The sequence below is a fragment of the Hyalella azteca genome, unplaced genomic scaffold (assembly GCF_000764305.2).
Source record: "Hyalella azteca isolate HAZT.00-mixed unplaced genomic scaffold, Hazt_2.0.2 contig13767, whole genome shotgun sequence".
NCBI classification, from domain to species: domain Eukaryota; kingdom Metazoa; phylum Arthropoda; class Malacostraca; order Amphipoda; family Hyalellidae; genus Hyalella; species Hyalella azteca.
Window position 1 is genome coordinate 51,177 of NW_025943677.1, and position 17,604 is coordinate 68,780.

Below are 17,604 nucleotides of genomic sequence, written 5' to 3' on the forward strand. Positions count from 1 at the left end.
AACTGGCCATAATTTATATTTATCGATACAAAATAACACTATTTTCAAAATAAAACTGAATTAACTGCAAGCTTCTTTAAAATACAAACGAACATTACATCTTCGAACAGTGACCCCAGACACACCACGGCCACGATTTTGCCACTCAGCAAACAAACACACTAAGTTTCCCAAAATAATGTAAAATCGTTTAAAAATAGGCCTAGGAGAAAATTAAACCCTTCCTTTTGAGTTACAAAACAAATATTTTCAGGTGTTTATAAAAATTCATCGATACCCTTTATTTTATTACAAGTAAATGCCATATAAAATTCATCTGTGAATGATTTAATATGAAAGAAACGGGACGGAACAATACTAGCGAAATTGCCTCAACTTTGGAAAGACCCACTTATGAGTCAGACTTGCCAACCTTCTTCCTATCGAAAACATTAATAAACAAACCTATTCAAAGCTTAACATGAGATTAGAAAATGTGCACATACAACGTTTTCGATACAAATATTTGTTGCGAATAAAATTATCCGTCCAGACACGTTATTGCATGCAAAACACGCTTTTTGTCACGAAATGCAGCAATACATCCATCAACTCATAATACGAGTTTTTAAAGTTTTTTTTTAAGTTCAACATATAATCTCCTGTGCCGTGAAATGTGTTGCCGAAAACATTTATGAAATATTCAATCGCACAAGCTACTCGCAGCAAAGGAAATATTAATTGCATCCGTTCTATGCTTGTGCAATGCTTAACCCATTAATGCCGGGCGGTTCCATTTGGAACCAGCAGAAAAAAATGGATTCAAACGTATTATCCAATATGAATAACCTTGCTTGATTTACTATCGGAAAAAGTGTTGTTTGAAGAAACGTTATGTTAATGCCGAGCGGTTCCATATGGAACCAAGCTATATTTTTTCACATACAACGAAAAATAAATATATGAACATATTTTTCGTTTATTACCATCACAAATGATAATATTCTCACAAGGAACCCCCAAAAAATTCAGTAAATAATTCTCGTCATTAATGGGTTAATTCAATACCCAAACCAACAGAGTACACGCACAAAGTCAAAGTGGTACACTAATTCTATGTTTGGGCAATACTTGAATAGTAATAATGTTTTGGCAATACTTGTATAGTACGCGCATCAAATGTTAAACTGATTGCATCCCTTTTATGTTTGGGCAATACATGAATACTCAAACCCACCGAGTACGCGCACTATATGGTATTCTGATTACATTTGTTCCATACTTTTGCAAAACTTAATTAACTAATCAAACCTTCAAGCTTCTCGCACCGCATGTTAGGAATACTAATATATAGGCTGCAGACGTGCAGTACTTCAATTTGCTCCTTTGCACTCAGCGGGTGCACACTCGTCGTGAATGCGGCTTTTATCGATTCTCATGTGCCATACAGTACTTATCAACTCCAATCTACAATCTTCTGCCTGAAGAACGCACACAGTTATGGAAAGATCGGGTTCAAAAGACCGGATCCTTTGTGGAATCAAGTCACAAAAAGTACAGGGATCGGCAACAGGCCATGGGCTTATTTCTTCAGTGCCGACACTCCTGTTTTATTCTAATATTTACGCCTCAGGAGACATCGGGATACATACGGCCACCACTATTATATCATGTATAAGATTGATAGTGATAGGGTATCGTTTCAGGTGAACTGGAGTTGACGTTGACTTAAAATTCAAGTTAAAACTGGCTTCATTTCAAACAACTTCTATGAAAATAGACCGAAAAATCTTACTTATGCAAAATTTCCTTGAAATTGGGTGTGTGCTGACCTCCGGTCACGACCTTTAAATCGGTCATTCACGCTGCATAGAAGCTCTTTTAGTCTTTTACTAGCGTAAAAAACCCGCGCCTCGCCAATCTTGGTACACTGGAGCTATACTAAGAGCACTTTTTGCCCTCATGTGTTGGTGCCCTCATTTTGATAGTGACTTCGAATCTTAATTCCGCACCAAAGAATGGGCAACTCAGACGTCGTCCACCGCATGTAGATTGGGTCTCTATAAACAAAATTAGCGGAGCCTCACATACACGACATACATACGACATTCACCAGATGCAAGCGATCAGTCACATGCAGGCTATATCAATCATATAGGTCATTTTTTCGTCACAAGGAAACGATCACTTATTCGCCACATGCTTCCGATCACTTGTTCGCCACATGCAACCGATCACTTATTCGCCTCAAGCACACGATTAATTATTCGCCATACACATACGATTAATTACTCGTCACGGGCAAACGATCACTTATTCGCCACGCGTGAGCGATCATCTATTCGCCACATGCACACGATTAATTTTTCGCCATACATATACGATCAATTATTCGCCACATGCGATGGATCACTTATTAGTTATTCGCCACGTGCATACGATTAGTTATTCGCCATGTACAGACGATCAATTATTCGTCACGTGCGAGTGATCATTCATTCGCCACTTGCACATGATTCGCCATATTTATACGATCGACTATTCGCCTTCTGTAAACGATCAATTATTCACCGCAATCGATCAATTATTCGTCAACTATTAGCCAATCAATCAACTATTCGCCACATACTATCGTACACATATAACGATCATTTATCCGTCGCTCAAGAACGACCGCAGAAATGCACCGGGAATAAAATGATAAAATATAAGCCATTAAAATATATGTTTTCTTACAAGTTTAAATTTGATTACACGGGTCTGAAACAAATCTGAAAATTGTTTATTTTTCTGAAAGGGTGACTGTTTTCTGCACTGATTTCATTTTGGGTCACGATAACTTCAATTAGTACCTTGAAAGGCCATTAATTTGAATTGATTTCTCATTTTACATTGAATTAAATGTCTATAGCACCTCACTTCCCACCACAATATCGATGAATTTTTTTATAATTTTTAACGACGTCAATATTTTAAGCTTTCCGTTTCCATGTTATGCGATTTATAAAGAGTGGAAGTGCACATCCAGCTCTAATAAGTGTTCATGGAATCATGGACATGGTATAACGTATTCTGTTCTAACCGTTGAGGCAAGAGGTTCTTTGTGCTGAGCTCCCGTGACAGTAGCGGCGTAGCCGGCTTCGGCTGGCTGCTATTTGCTCAGTCATCTTTCTGGAACTATCTTTCTCGAACTTTGAAAATGCCGTACTGTCCGTGTCCCGCTCCGAGGCTTTGAGCCGGCGGAAGTTACGACCAGCTAAAGGGAAGTTTAACTCCTGAACACCTATAAATGCTCCCGTCATGTAAGTTTGTAACTGCCAAATTCGATACAAAGATTTTAAGATGCCTCCATGTGTGGCTACTGCCCCCGGGTTCGTGGTTAATGCCCCCAGGTGAGTGGTTGGTGACTTGGTGTCCCCAGCCTCCAGGTAGTGGTTAGTGTCCCCAGGTGATTGGTTAGTGTCCCCAGGTGAGTGCCACTGAGTGGTTAGTGTCCCCAGCCAGACCCCAGGTAGTGGTTAGTGTCCCCAGCCCCCAGGTAGTGGTTAGTGTCCCCAGGAAGTGGTTAGAGACTTAGAGTCCCCAGGTGATGGTGAGTGGTTAGTGTCCTCAGCCTCCAGGTGAGTGGTTAGTGTCCCCACTCCCCAGGTTCCTGGGCCTGGTGTGGGACTGTGTGGGCCATGGGGCTATCTGCCCTGGAGTGGGACTTTCTGCCCTGGAAGCTCTGCTGGCGAGGTGATCCATGAGAGGAAGGCTGGTGAACCAGTTGTCAAAGTACAAGATGTGATTCATTTGTGACAGAATTACCTGAGAGGCTGAGCAAGGTGAAGAACAATATTACCACTTAGTTTGACGTCAGGAATATTTGGGGCGTCAACTGGCTCGGTCTTACCCGTGTATGGGTCCGATGAACTGATGAAGTCTTGTATTATTCCTTTTGCGTCAGCCAGAACAAATATCTTATATCCCCTTTTATGTGGCTTACTTGGGATATAATTGCTTCAGTTGGCTTCCCTCTTTGAAGGGAATAAGTTCATCAATGCAGTGGAGAGCCTGGTGTTCCCTCCCAGTGACAAACAATAAGTAATACAAAAATGTTTATTTTAAAGTTAAAGGAGAAACCGGATACATCAAACATGACCTAGATTCACGAGAACAGCTTATAAAATTTGCAGCACCATAACTCGCCATTGTTTTCATCCAAGATGGCAAACTGGAACATAATTGTCACACCTCCGACCCTTGAAATGTAAAACCATCCGCAGTCCACTGAGCATGAAACCACTTCCATTGACAGTTGCTGCTGTGTACGACAACTTTAACATGTTCTCTGCAGGGAACAACTGTCATCAGGTTGCTACAGTCAATAACTGGCGCATAATTTCAATGTAAAAGTTATGTTCTGGGACAGTGACACGGGGCGGTTGTGGTACCAATGGAACAGCCATTGCTTAGCCAATCGCAGTCTGGATAACATGACATCATGATCCCATAACCAGTCACAACCTGGATTGCACGAGATCATGATTCTATCAGCCAATCAGTCTTGAGAGGATGATATCATGATCCCATCAACCAATCACAGTGTAGAAAGAATGACACCTCAACCAATCACAGATGGGAGATGACATGACTCCGCCCATTCACAGATGGGAGATGACATGACTCCACCCACATGTACCTTTGAGCACTATATTTTAAAATTCCACCATGGGCGGTAGAGGGTTAAATCACACCTGAATGCTGAATTGCCTGAACCACAAGGCAGTTCAATGGTGGGCGCTAAACCTGCATTGCTGCAGTGCTATTACAGCCATTTCTTCATTCTTGATCACGTAAGTTGGATATATATGAGTGTAAGAAGGCAAAGGACCACTATCAAAATTTGAAATCAGATTTCAAGAATTGTCAATATTTTTTCATGAGAAGGGGGATGAAGATGGTATTGCCTATTTTGACAAATAGGACCAAAAAATAATATAGCCCATTATAGGCATTTTTATCAATTTTTATCCACAAATCCTGATTGTCAGAGGGAGTGATGATCCTATTTTAGTCTTACTCTTTGACCTGAAACTGGCTGAAAGAACATAGGTGGCTAGGCAAAATGTCATGACGTAGGTATTCATTCATCATTGTATTGTGAACCTTTATTTCATGAAAAAATGTGATATGAATTGCCCTTTCCAGAGTTCTTAAAGTTGGGAAAAGAGCATGAGGAGCAACAATTAATGTGAAAGATCAACACAAACTGACAAAGAGTTAAGACTTAAGAGCATAGAGTTAGAAAAAAATAAGCCCTGTTCTGTTCTCTCAGTTTATAGCTCTAGTGGCACTGGCAAACCATGTTTTTTTTTTTAGAAAGTAACAAGTTCATTCTTAATTCTGTGAATTGAAATGAAGTGAACTTGGCAAGTTGGCAGCTGTATGCTGTTGCTATTTCCAATTTTAAGATAAATGTGTCAACAAGATTTTCTGGAGATAAATGTGTCAACAAGACCCAAATTTGAAAATAAGGTGTTTCCAAAGATATCTAGATATTCACTCACTTTCTGCACCCTGGATTAGTGACCCATAATAGTTGATTTAATGGTGTTTCACACTTCACTTTAGCCTTAGGTTCTAACTTTGAATAATTGAAAAATTTATCAATATAAACAAAGCTCAAGTGGGCTTAGTCATTTTATAATTTATAACTATTTCTCATGCCACTCCAACTCCCGTCTTCACCAGCTCAGAGTACTACGTACATCAGGTCCTAAAAGAAATAGGTAATCATTTTGTATGACCTTCTGCCTTTTCTGTGAAATGAAGCTTTATTAGGCTTTTCTCCATAATGGAACTTATCTCGTAGAAGACGACATTTGCATATTCTGTTGGCTTGTTGCAGTCTGACCTTGCAGGTGGCAATTGATCTTCAAATGAACAATGGAAGATTATTTGCCCGTTTTGCAAATACTTGAGAGAAATATTACTGATCTCTGGCCCCACATTCTTAATGGAATCAACAATGCCTCCTTCATTGCCTTGGACATAGTAAGTAAATTTTGTGTTAAGCCCTCTGCCAAAAAACTATGGCCTGTTAGGCCCACTGATGAAAGACAGATTGTTTTTTATTTGATGTTCCCTTGAAGAACTTCAATGACAAAATTAGTATATACAAATGGGATTTTTCACATAATTGATTTATTAGGTACTTGCATGAATTCATTGTTTCAGGTATTGACTATGAAATCAAGAGTTTTTATGTCAATTATGTAATTATTCTAACCTGTTAGTACCACTAAGCATTGTACCTATTCTTAAGTTAACAGCGCCAAAATAACCCCATTTTATAAAAGCTTTGAATGTCACTTAATGAAAGACATGCAGTTATATGTAGAACCAATTTTAGGATTCTTGAATTAATGTGAAGGTATTTTTACTAATCAGTCAGTTGTTCATGACTTCCCCTTGATATTTTTATAAAAATTCATGAGCTTTTAACTTAAGTTAATTGAAATGACTTGAAATTCTATTTTAATTTACATCATATAAATAAAACATGTTGCATTTGTCATCTAAATCTGTATTTTTTTTTACAGGAGATGAGTGGCTTGGGTGATAGGAATAAATTATTCTACCCTGAAATGGACATCCGCTACAAATATATGACCGAGTTGGCTCGTTCTTTTGCTCCTCTGTCACTTGGCATCTGCTGCTTCAAATGCACTCACGCTGGTTAGTAATTTTTTAATAAAGAATGAAATACATTTGTTCCTCCAGTTTCTGTGGACATCACTTTTCTAAAATATGTTTTTAGAATTTATACAAATAGAATATTTGATTTCATTGTTAGTCAAATTTTTTTGATATTATTAACAAACCTTGTATTCATTGTGAATGAAGCATTTCAGTTAAACTCAGTTGCATTTTTATCCAATATTAAGGCAGTAACAGATCACACACAATTTCCAACATACCTACTGTGCTTACAGGCACCCGGTACTTGGTGGAAACTTATGACTTGCTGGTCATGAGTAAGCAGTTATTCAGCGTTCAAGCTGACTCCCTCAAGTTTTTACGAGGTCATGGGTTTGACTTCAACAAGCTCATAGAGAGCAGTCTTCCCTATACACCTGGCAATGACCTACCTGTAGGTGATGCTATTTTAGTATTGATATGAAGATACAAGTTTTCTTGGCAGAATGATGTATAAATGTGACTAGTACATTGTTGATAGGTCTTTATCAAAATTTGCATTGTTAACGGTTCATTATTTGGCTTTAGTTTGAATTATGAATACTGCTGATCATTTGCTCTTATTTTCAAGAAATTTTCATATCCTTACACTTTACTATGTATTCTATAAATTTTTATAAATGACTGTTAGTTTGGAAATTTGGAGTTTGAAACCAAATTTGATAATATCACCATCTCTAAATTAGTATTCTGATAAATTTAACAAAATATTTTTCATTATGTTCAAATCTATTTCATTCATGATGATTACATTATGGTGAAATAAATTTGCCAATTTCTTTACAGGCTTGCGGCTCAGAGTCAAAGGAAAAAAATAGGCAGCCAAAGCAAAAAATATCTTCAAAGTCTTCGGATAACAATTCCATTGCAAGTTCAGACGGAGAAAGTTTTGCCAGTTGGTCCCCTAGTGTCCGAAATTTAATGAAGGCAATCATCAAGTGTAAGAAGCCCTTGGTTCTGCACAATGGGCTAGTGGACTTAACCTTCTTGTATCAACATTTTTATGCAGAGTTACCAAGAAATAGTGAATCGTTTGCTGCAGATTTGTCAGAAATGTTTCCAATGGGCATTTATGATACAAAATATATTGCGGATTATGTCTACAGAGACACTGCTACCTACCTGCAGTTTGTTTACATTCAGGAGTAAGTGTGAAGCATTTTTTTAGGACGTGCACTATTACATTAAAAATATTTTCATTAATACTTTGTTTATACATATTTGGATTTTTCTGTTGAAAAATTACATAATTATTGAAATATTTATGATTGCCTCAAAGCAGATGTTGCATTGTTGGTGGAAGACCCATTGATACCATTGTTGCTAATCTGTAAAATCTGTAAATTCACCGTGAAATCTAGTCGAAAAAATCTTTCAACCATTTTATTTTTATTTTAAAAGCAGTGGTAAATTTAATTTCATTGATTCAAAATCTAGCATTTGATTTTACTGTTTTCACGCAGGCATTTACTGAACTCAATGGCGGCTGATGAAGACAAGCCTTCAATATCAACAGATTTCTCAGCAGGCTTCACTGCTCTTCCTGGACTTCAGCATTACAGTCTTCAACCAAAGAAATGTCCCAATGATCCAACAGCTGAAACAAAACCCGTGTGTTCAAATTTTTCTGTGAGTCTTCTAGCAAGTTCATTTCAATGTAACTATTTACTTTCGGTTAATATTCTCTTGATGCTTTAAATATTTGCCTCATAACTGATGCCAATTCAGGCATGTTGCTTCAGACATTTCACTGCACATTTGTTTTCTTGTGCATCAAATAATTAAACTATTGCTTCTCCCTTGATATTTTAAAATTAGATTCTTAGGTTAACAATAGTTTTAGGTATATGTTGAGGACATGTTATGAGTCTCGAGAAAACAGCTTGTACTTTTTTTAGTTTCACGGCTGGTGTGAGTTGGGAGATTCGTGTCCTCGCAGTCACGACCTGCTGCGCATTGTAAAAGAAAGGCTCTTCAAAAACATCCCTGCAGGCAGGCGCAAACTCAAGAACCTCAACCGACACGTGAGTGGTGGTCCTAACAGCACCGGAACAAATGCTATGCTCATGTCTGCACTCAAACACAACGCCCATCACCAAAAAATACGCACTGAAAAGAATGCTAGTTCTTTGACCGTAAGTGCAGGAAAATCCAAGTTGAAAGACCAAATTAAAGAAACCAAAAATGTGGATGTTTGTCTGGGTGAAAACGCGAAGATGATTAACGATGATAAATCAAATGGGTTGTGCGGAAAATCTCGAGTTATGGAGGTTACTTCAAGTGATGAACAAGTGAAAGATGAAAAGAAATCTACCCTTGGAAATGAGACGAAGAGAAGTCGACGTGATGATGACGAGGTAAAGCATTCTGACGCGCAAAAATCAAGTGTAAATGGTGAAAACAGTTCAGAAATTTTATCTTCTGCTTCCAACTGCTTTACTAAAGGTTCACCAAGCTCTAATTTGGTTTTTGGTAACTCAAATAATATGTCTTTCAATGACAACAATGGTCATGAAATCAAAATTCCCGATGAGCAGAGAACCACTATAAGAAGCTCAGCATCAGAAGGCCACAGCGCAGGCATTGATGCTTTCATGACAGCTTATGTATTTGCATCTTACATCAACAGAGCAAATAATTTAAAGCTATCTCACAACCCTTCATCCATTAATAGCGACGTTGAAGCAGCTCAATTGGACTTTTCTCCAGAATCTCTGGGCTTGTGCTCGGAGGTGAATAAAATTTATCTTATGGGTAAAAGTTTTCCTTTTCTCGTGAGGAAATCGCCTTTTGCTAAGCATTCTAAGTCACACATAGAAAAAATTCAGTCTCTGAGATGAGGGTGAAGCCTTGTCTTCAAATTTCGTTATTATTAGGCTCGGTAATAAATATCTTTGTGTCTCCGAAGTTTTTGTTGCTAAAAGCTGTGTACTTGCGTGATAGTTTCAAGTATGTCTCTATTGAACGAATTATATCGTCAAGATATTCGCTGTCTGAAATGCAAGTTTTTATTCTTGATCCCATATATAGCATTTCTAAAACGGAACTTTTTTCTGGCCTTCATTAATGTGTATTTTTATGGGGTGTTTATTTATCGTTTTTCATCTACTTCTACACAATGTTGAGTTCACTCCGTTCTTCATGGAGTCAGAAATACTGCTCAAGTGTTTAACCCTCTACCGCCGAATGTCACTCTTCGGGAACATAACTTTCAACGTAAATATGTAAAGAATTGAGTGCAGCAGCACCCTGAGGACGTTTGTACGCAACGGAGAATATTTTTAACACGTTGACTCCGAAGTGGTACATATGCGTACCACGAAATGTATTTCTCCAGGACGAAGTGGTGCATAATTCAGGTTGCCTAAATCGGCCAAATCCGAGAACAAAAAAGGCCGATAACCCAATATATACTGGTTTATTTGTAGGTTCCACTATAAAAATTCCATTCATTTTCTTTTTGCAGTATTTAAAATTTAATTAGGAAGTACCCCCATCATAAATTTTAGCTGGCCAACTCAATTGAGAAAAACTAAATCACGGAATTTGTCCGGAAAAAATGACCGTCTGGCAACCCTGTTCAAAAACAGTACAAAAAATGAAATGATAGTACAAGATGAAGCAATCGTAGTCAACGTGTTAAGTTGTGTGGCGGCAACCATCGGTGCAAGTCCTTTTGCGCTCACCAGCAACATCTGCTTTTTGGGTAGGCTTGTGACAATATTGCTCCTGTTACTTATGTCAGGCGGTAGAGGGTTAAGACGATTTGTATATACTTGATGCTGATTGAATTCAGCATTTCGTGTTCTGTGCGTGCATGAGCGGTTCAATGTTCAATTATAACTAAAAACCTCACGTGCAAGAAGTGAGACTCGTTTTCAAGTTTGCAGCGTTTAATACGGGAATTTTAAAATGAATGTGAATGGTAACACAATTTTTATGGTTTTTATCGGATAACGATTCTTAGTTACAATGAGAAATATGCTAGAACAATTGTTTAATGAATTCAATTTTGAATCAACAAGACCAAGAAAAAATATGACCAAAATCTGTATCCTTATGTTACATGAGAAACGCATTAGATTACATCAGACGGAAGGAGTAAATAAATTGCCAAGAATGATTGGAATTATACTGTATATAAATTAGAAAATTGCTTAACATTAAGAACTGTACGGACCAATAGGAACTTCTACTACTTAATGAATATTCTTTGGCTACCAACGGAATGTACGTTCAATACTTAACCTAATTTTAAATATCATTTCAGTGATCTTTCTAATTCCCGTTGACAAATGAATTATACGGAGAAATGAAGTGCATGGAAATCATATGGTGAGAAAGTTCTTTACTGTCAAATGATGGAAACATTCGATGTCAAAGAGATAACACGTGGCTGGTTTTGAATCAACTTGGAATCACGACATCTACATTATGAACAGATTTTAGAACGTGGAAAACGTTTCGGTAAGTGAAATGTGGAAAAATTCCACGCCGAGAGGTTATTCAACGGTGGAAGAGACTTTCTCAGTTCAGAGAGTGAGTATAGTGAATGCATGCATACCAAAAGCAATACTTCACCAGTACAGTTTCGAACTTGCGATACCTGTAATCCGATGATTAAAACTGTATAATCTGACTAAATAACGGCTCCTTAAACTTGAGAATCTCTACACATCAACCAACAACGAGCAGTGGCGAGGAATGCAGAAGTTTGGTAGAGGCCACCATTATTTACCACTTCAGTAGACTTTTCACTCTCACCATCTAGCATAGATTTTTCCAAGCAACAATTTACTAGTAAAAGTAGATCAATTGAATAAAATTGGTTCGTCTTAATCAGACCGGCAAACTTTGCCATCTATGTACAAATTTACACACGAAACAAAACCTGGTAAGAGATGAGACGTCGTAAACCGCGGCTGATTAACAAGTGATGTGATTATCTACACGAGTTGATGGTTAATTACTCCAGTGAAATCGATTAACACTCAAAGGGTTTTTAAATCGTGTAAACATGGTTTTGAAGACAATTCTAGGACTCTCAAACATCTCACAATTTACATGAATGAAGTACCTATAGGAATATAAAATCCTCATCAGGCATCATTTAATGCTGAAGATCTCGCCATGAAGAAAACTCCAACCACCATGAACAAACCTCATGAACCGATTGTTGAGTAAAGGAAGCCTTGTGAATTGGCGAGTTACAGTACAGGCCCAGTGTTTACAGTTCAGAGTACCAGCTTGGCGCACAGAGGCGCGGGTTCGATCCCAGCTCTGTGCGCCAGTTTCTGGTCAGAATCGGCAAGGAGGCCGAGCGGTTAAGCACAACAGAATTGTAGCACGAAGTTGCGAGTTCGAGACGGCAATATGCTGTGAATGTTCAGCGATGTTCAGAATCGGCGACAGGCCTACGGCCTACTAAACGCTGAAACCGCTATTATTAAGTCTTGCAGTCCATAGAAAAGTTTCGTAGGCATCAACCAACACCGAGAATAGTTGGAAACTCTGGGAAATCTTGTGACGTGTGCCCTCAACACGCGGCCAGATTATTGCAGGAGCTGAGTGGTCCGTGGCTGGGGGAGCTGTGAGCGAGCTGTTGAGGTAGAGTCGCTGGGGGGACTGAGGAGTTCTGCGGACAGCTTTCAGGTGTGGCCGCTTCAAGTGCTGATAGTTCTATCCAAAATAATGGGAATTATTGCATGCTATTCACGTTTTCTAAGACGTTTAACAACAATTCTCACGGTTTCAGCTCGTTAGAAAGTTAAATTTTTGTTGCAACGTCAAGAGGCGAAAGAAAGTCTAGCCAAATGCTCGAAGCGATTTGACGAGACAAAATAATTTTAGGAGACAATTCTCTTACCACCATAGATTCAAGCTAGAAGTGTATAAGCACGATTTCTCTAGCAATAGCTACCGGAAAAAAACACTATATAAAAAATTAATTACATCAAGTGGGGATATTATTAACCTGGTGTTGTAGCAAGCAGCACATCAGGAGCTGACACAGGAACTGATGTTTCGCTGACGCCAGTAGCAGTAGCAGTAATGCTGCTGACCGAGGGCACGGTAGCAGGCAGGTTACTGCTAGGCCCTGGCGACGCGGCTGTCTTGTTCAGGACACTCGACCACCAACCAAACACGGCGTACCACGCTAACGCTGCAGCAAGGATTGCATCATAGCATTAAATAGTGATGTCGGCGCTGAGGAGTAGGCCTGATGTGTGGCGCCGATTTTTTAACTTTTCGTCACTTGTCCACAGGAGATCTAAAAAAAGGTCTGTTTTCAGATCTACTGAAATAGTAACTAGAATAGTAAAGTAATAGTTTGAAATAGTAACTAGACTTCCACCGGTTTCGATACGGTGCTAGGCATTTCAAGTCTGAACATATATTTCTCCATATATTTCCGAGAGCCATTTTGAAACAGTTTTGCGAAACACATCTTAAGAAACCTAGTCTTATTTGAAAACAAATCGTGCGCTTTTGATATTGTGAACTAGGCAGACAAGTTGCTACATCTTGTTTGTTGGATAGCATCATAGCATTAAATAGTGATGTCGGCGCTGAGGAGTAGGCTTGATGTGTGGCGCCGATTTTTTAACTTTTCGTCACTTGTCCACAGGAGATCTAAAAACAGGTCTGTTTTTAGATCTACTGAAATAGTTTGAAATAGTAACTAGAATAATAACGTAATAGTTTGAAATAGTAACTAGACTTCCACCGGTTTCGATACAGTGCTAGGCATTTCAAGTCTGAACATACATTTCTCCATATATTTCCGAGAGCCATTTGAAACAATTTTGCGAAACACATCTTAAGAAACCTAGTCTTATTTGAGAACAAATCGTGCGCTTTTGATATTTTGAACTAGGCAGACAAGTTGCTACATCTTGTTTGTTGGATATGCTGTTGGAAATAATAAATGAGAAGTGCCAAAACAGCAAATTTCTGGCCAGTAAAATGAAGTCTGGTGCGAAGGTTAGGCAGAAATTTGTGTATTATTAGAGTCAATATAAAAATCAGATGTTCATATTGCTATCGCAAATAGAAGCGAAAACCCAAAATTCTCACCTGCACCGAAGTAAGAAGCTAAATAAGGTGCAACTTGCGGCACAAGCTGCAGCAACAACAATAACGCCAACAGGAGCACAGATGCTGGCACCCATGGGGCGCCTGGCAGACAGAAAGCCACGCCTGTGGGCGACACGAGCACCGGCAACCGCGACAAGATGAACAGCAACAAGAAAGACATGAGCGTTGTTAGCGCCACACAAGTGATGACCGTCGTTGACATGGGGGCGTACAACAGCAGGCCTGGGAAAGACGGCGTCCTTTAGTAAATTATAGCAAATGGCAAACAAAATACATTTTTGGAATGATCCAGATTCGCAAATTCGTAAGGGCATTAGTTCGTCAACTTATTAGCTAACAATTTTAAAACACAGTTAAATGATTAAAATCATAAAATAGTGTGAAAATAGTACAGTGGAATATATAAGGATAGAGATAGAAAGAGTTTCAATAGCACCATAGCTTCCATCCTTTACTTTTCATACTTTTCAACGAGGGCCGTCATATACTAAAATTGTACAAGGTTTTCCTCGTTAATCATTCGTCATCGCAAATCCTAGATTCAAAACATCCAAGTGCTTGCAATTGTACATTCTCAATTTTGATACCCGCTCGTCATAATATATTCTGGATGCACATCAGCTTGTTAATTACAATGATTCTCTCCCACACTCACCGACGACAAGAGCAAAGCACAGCACAACCGCCACGCACAGCGCCAGCGCGCGTCTGGCAGAGTGAGGTGTGGGCGGCGGCTTTATAGCCGTGCCGCGCGTGGTGACCCGCAGCCTCTCCCTGTACCAGGCAACCGCGGCGTCCACGTCGCTGTTGTCAGAGTCTGAGCCGTAGCCTGAACACGACGTCGACTCGAGGCTGTGGCCTGCGCTGCTGGGGTCGTGGCGGGGGCTGTCAAAAGGCCCACCTCCGATTTCCAGAAGAGGCGTCCCGTCGCTGTCTTCAGCGGTGCCGCCACTCTGGGTTATCGACACCGCGATGTTCTGCAGACCTTCCTGATGGAGGAGGCAACACAAGGGTTATTTATGGTAGTGTCCTCTTTATGCGATCAATAGGATCGACGGTCATAAACCGTCAGTAAAAACAAAGTATGAGAATAATGTAAGACAGATAATACGTGTTAATGCAAACGAAATAATGTAATGAAATAGTCTGTTTGTGTGACCAAATACTTGAAGAGCTAAAACGGTAAACACTACGTAAAAATAAAAATATTGAATAAGTATCCAACTAAAATTGTAAACACATTGTAAAATTGTAAATTGTAATTGTATTCATACCAGCTTGCCAATTAAAAACTAACTGATGTTTCTAAATATCTCGGGTTCTCTATCACTTTAATAATAGAACAAATCGTCAGACAGGAAGTTTTCATATAAAGCCTCAATTAAACTTACATAGATTGTAAACTCTGACACAGAAAGCTCATATCTTAACTTAGAAAAACGAGAAATCTCGATCTTAGGTATTGATATTAACATATACACATTCTTGCTGGTAGTGCGACCAAGTCTCACCCTGAAGGAGGCGATGTTGTAGGAGTGCGGCACGGAGTAGGTGTGTGGGGCGGTAGGAGTTCTTGGTGTTGGTGTGGTTGAGAAGAGCGGAGCATAGCAGCAGCGATGGCGCCGGTACATGGTTGCAAATACTACCACCACGTCTACAACCAGGATACCGCAGCTTCCGGCCTGATCGTTGACATTAAAAAAAACACTTTAAAGGGAAATGTGAGTGGAAATCTGTATAAATTTAAGATTGGTAATGCATTTGGAAAGCTAGAACCAAAGAATTCACGAAAAAAATAAAAATATATCAATAAAAAACTGCAAGAGTTGAAGAACACGGAAAAATAACCAAGTGCAAAGGCGATAAGTATGTGATGGTCGCTTGAACCCCAAATAGAAACCAGGAATATTGAACAAAATAGCCTGATATATACAATCATTGTAAGTGTCAAGTATAATGATGAGTGATATAATAATAATAAATAATATCGCGGTTTCAGCGTTCATTAGGCCGTAGGCCTGTCACCAATTCTTAACATCGCAGAGTATTCACAGCTTTTCGCGGTCTCGAACGCGCAATTCACTGCGACAATTATGCTGTGCAGAATTTTTGTTGCCGATTCTGTTGTCCTCCTTGCCGATTCTGACCAGAAACTGGCGCACAGAGCTGGGATCGAACCCGCACCTCTCTGCTCCAATCCATAACATGAAATCCTCGTTGAAGACAGTATTTTATCTTGTATGAACTAATTTCCAAAGACATGTAAGATCAAATTCAGTGATGAACTGAAATTAAGTTCATACCGTCACTTGAATTACTAGAATTACATGCGGTTATTCGATGAAGCAACATACAGTTTCCGGGGCAAAATTTAGACGAAGGTAAGAACGAAGTGCAAGCAGAAACCCAGACTGGAGTTTTTCTAGAACCTGCAGAAGGGTGAGAATGCAAGTAAGAACGGTCAGAACCTGTAGGAGGGTACTGAGCTGCATCAGCAGTGCTGGCAGCGCTGTCAGCACGCCGGTGACCAGGGCAGCACCGGTGCTGGCATGAGAAAAACCGGCACTCGACTGCCAGCACTGACGGCAACAGCCCGTCTTCTGACAGCTCGCTGATGAGTTTGGCCATTGCGTCCATACCTTCTACCAGCGCCAGCCCGAGCAACACTACCTGAATAAATAGTTGAATAATTCGATATTCATGACATAATTGTGGGGTAATATACAAGGTAGTCTGATCAACAAAACCGAGATAAAGAACAAACATCGATGAAAAACAATGAAGCGAGCTCAAAAATACGTCGAAAATTTATTGGTCAGTGCAAAACATTGCAAGAGAAGTCAAAAGTTATTGGTCAGTGCAAAACGTTGCGAGAAAGCTGAAATAACCGCGTTCCTCTGAATTCTCGACGCTGCAGATATGAACACATTGACAACTGCACTCAGAGAAACGAGTCCAGATAGTGATACACTTTCTGCCCGTGTGTGGGTCATCCTGACCCAGTTAGGCCCGTGAAAAGCGAGTATTAATGCTACGTCTGCTCTTTGCTCCTGTTGTGGTTAATAAAATGAGCCACTATTTGAACAATATGACTTCTTCATTCGTCTGAGTGTGAGTGAGCGAATCCAATTAATGCAAGACAAAGAAAAAAGGCCTCATTCTTCATTATTTTTTCTTCACTCTACAGTGACTCCATGTTCGATGAAAGGGAAGAGTCCTTAATCCTTGACGGAATGTAGATTCCATCAGGGCATCTGACGGTAAAATGACGTTCATTTTGTTGCAGCGATATAGCAACTCTTTATCAACGTTGTTTTCATCGTCGTTCGACTTGAGGGTTATAATACTTTATATAACTCATACATGAGTTATGACTAACACTAAAGTCATGACTCACACTCAAGTCATGACTCACACACTCAAGTCATGACTCACACACAGCCCGTCTTCTGACAGCTCGCTGATGAGTTTGGCCATTGCGTCCATACCTTCCACCAGCGCCAGTCCGAGCAACACGACCTGAATACAGAGTTGAATAAATTCGATATTCATAACATAATTGTGGGGTAATATACGAGAAAGTCTGATCATCAAAACCAAGATATGAACAAACAAGTCAAGTCATGACTCACACTCAAGTCATGACTCACACTCAAGTCATGACTCACACTCAAGTCATGACTCACACACTCAAGTCATGACTCACACTCACAAGTCATGACTCACACTCAAGTCATGACTCACACTCAAGTCATGACTCACACACTCAAGTCATGACTCACACAC

The 17,604-nt window shown here is 39.5% G+C and overlaps 2 protein-coding genes across 2 annotated transcripts; one reads left to right on the forward strand and one right to left on the reverse strand.

Moving 5' to 3' along the window:
* The first annotated feature begins 5,717 nt into the window (after positions 1 to 5,717).
* On the forward strand, positions 5,718 to 9,720 carry LOC108667279 (target of EGR1 protein 1). Its single transcript, XM_018154286.2, has 6 exons — positions 5,718 to 6,015; positions 6,564 to 6,699; positions 6,957 to 7,114; positions 7,507 to 7,865; positions 8,184 to 8,349; positions 8,619 to 9,720. Exons 1-6 carry the CDS (start codon positions 5,908 to 5,910, stop codon positions 9,558 to 9,560), a joined length of 1,869 nt encoding a protein of 622 aa, XP_018009775.1. The 5' UTR covers positions 5,718 to 5,907; the 3' UTR covers positions 9,561 to 9,720.
* Positions 9,721 to 12,120: 2,400 nt separating this feature from the next.
* On the reverse strand, positions 12,121 to 16,460 carry LOC108667278 (the record flags this gene model as incomplete). The annotated part of the gene is given in 6 exon segments (XM_018154285.2): positions 12,121 to 12,399; positions 12,695 to 12,883; positions 13,798 to 14,040; positions 14,474 to 14,807; positions 15,330 to 15,500; positions 16,287 to 16,460. Coding segments are annotated over 6 exon segments (1,254 nt in total), but the record flags the coding sequence as incomplete, so codon positions are not given.
* Between the last annotated feature and the right edge of the window lie 1,144 nt (positions 16,461 to 17,604).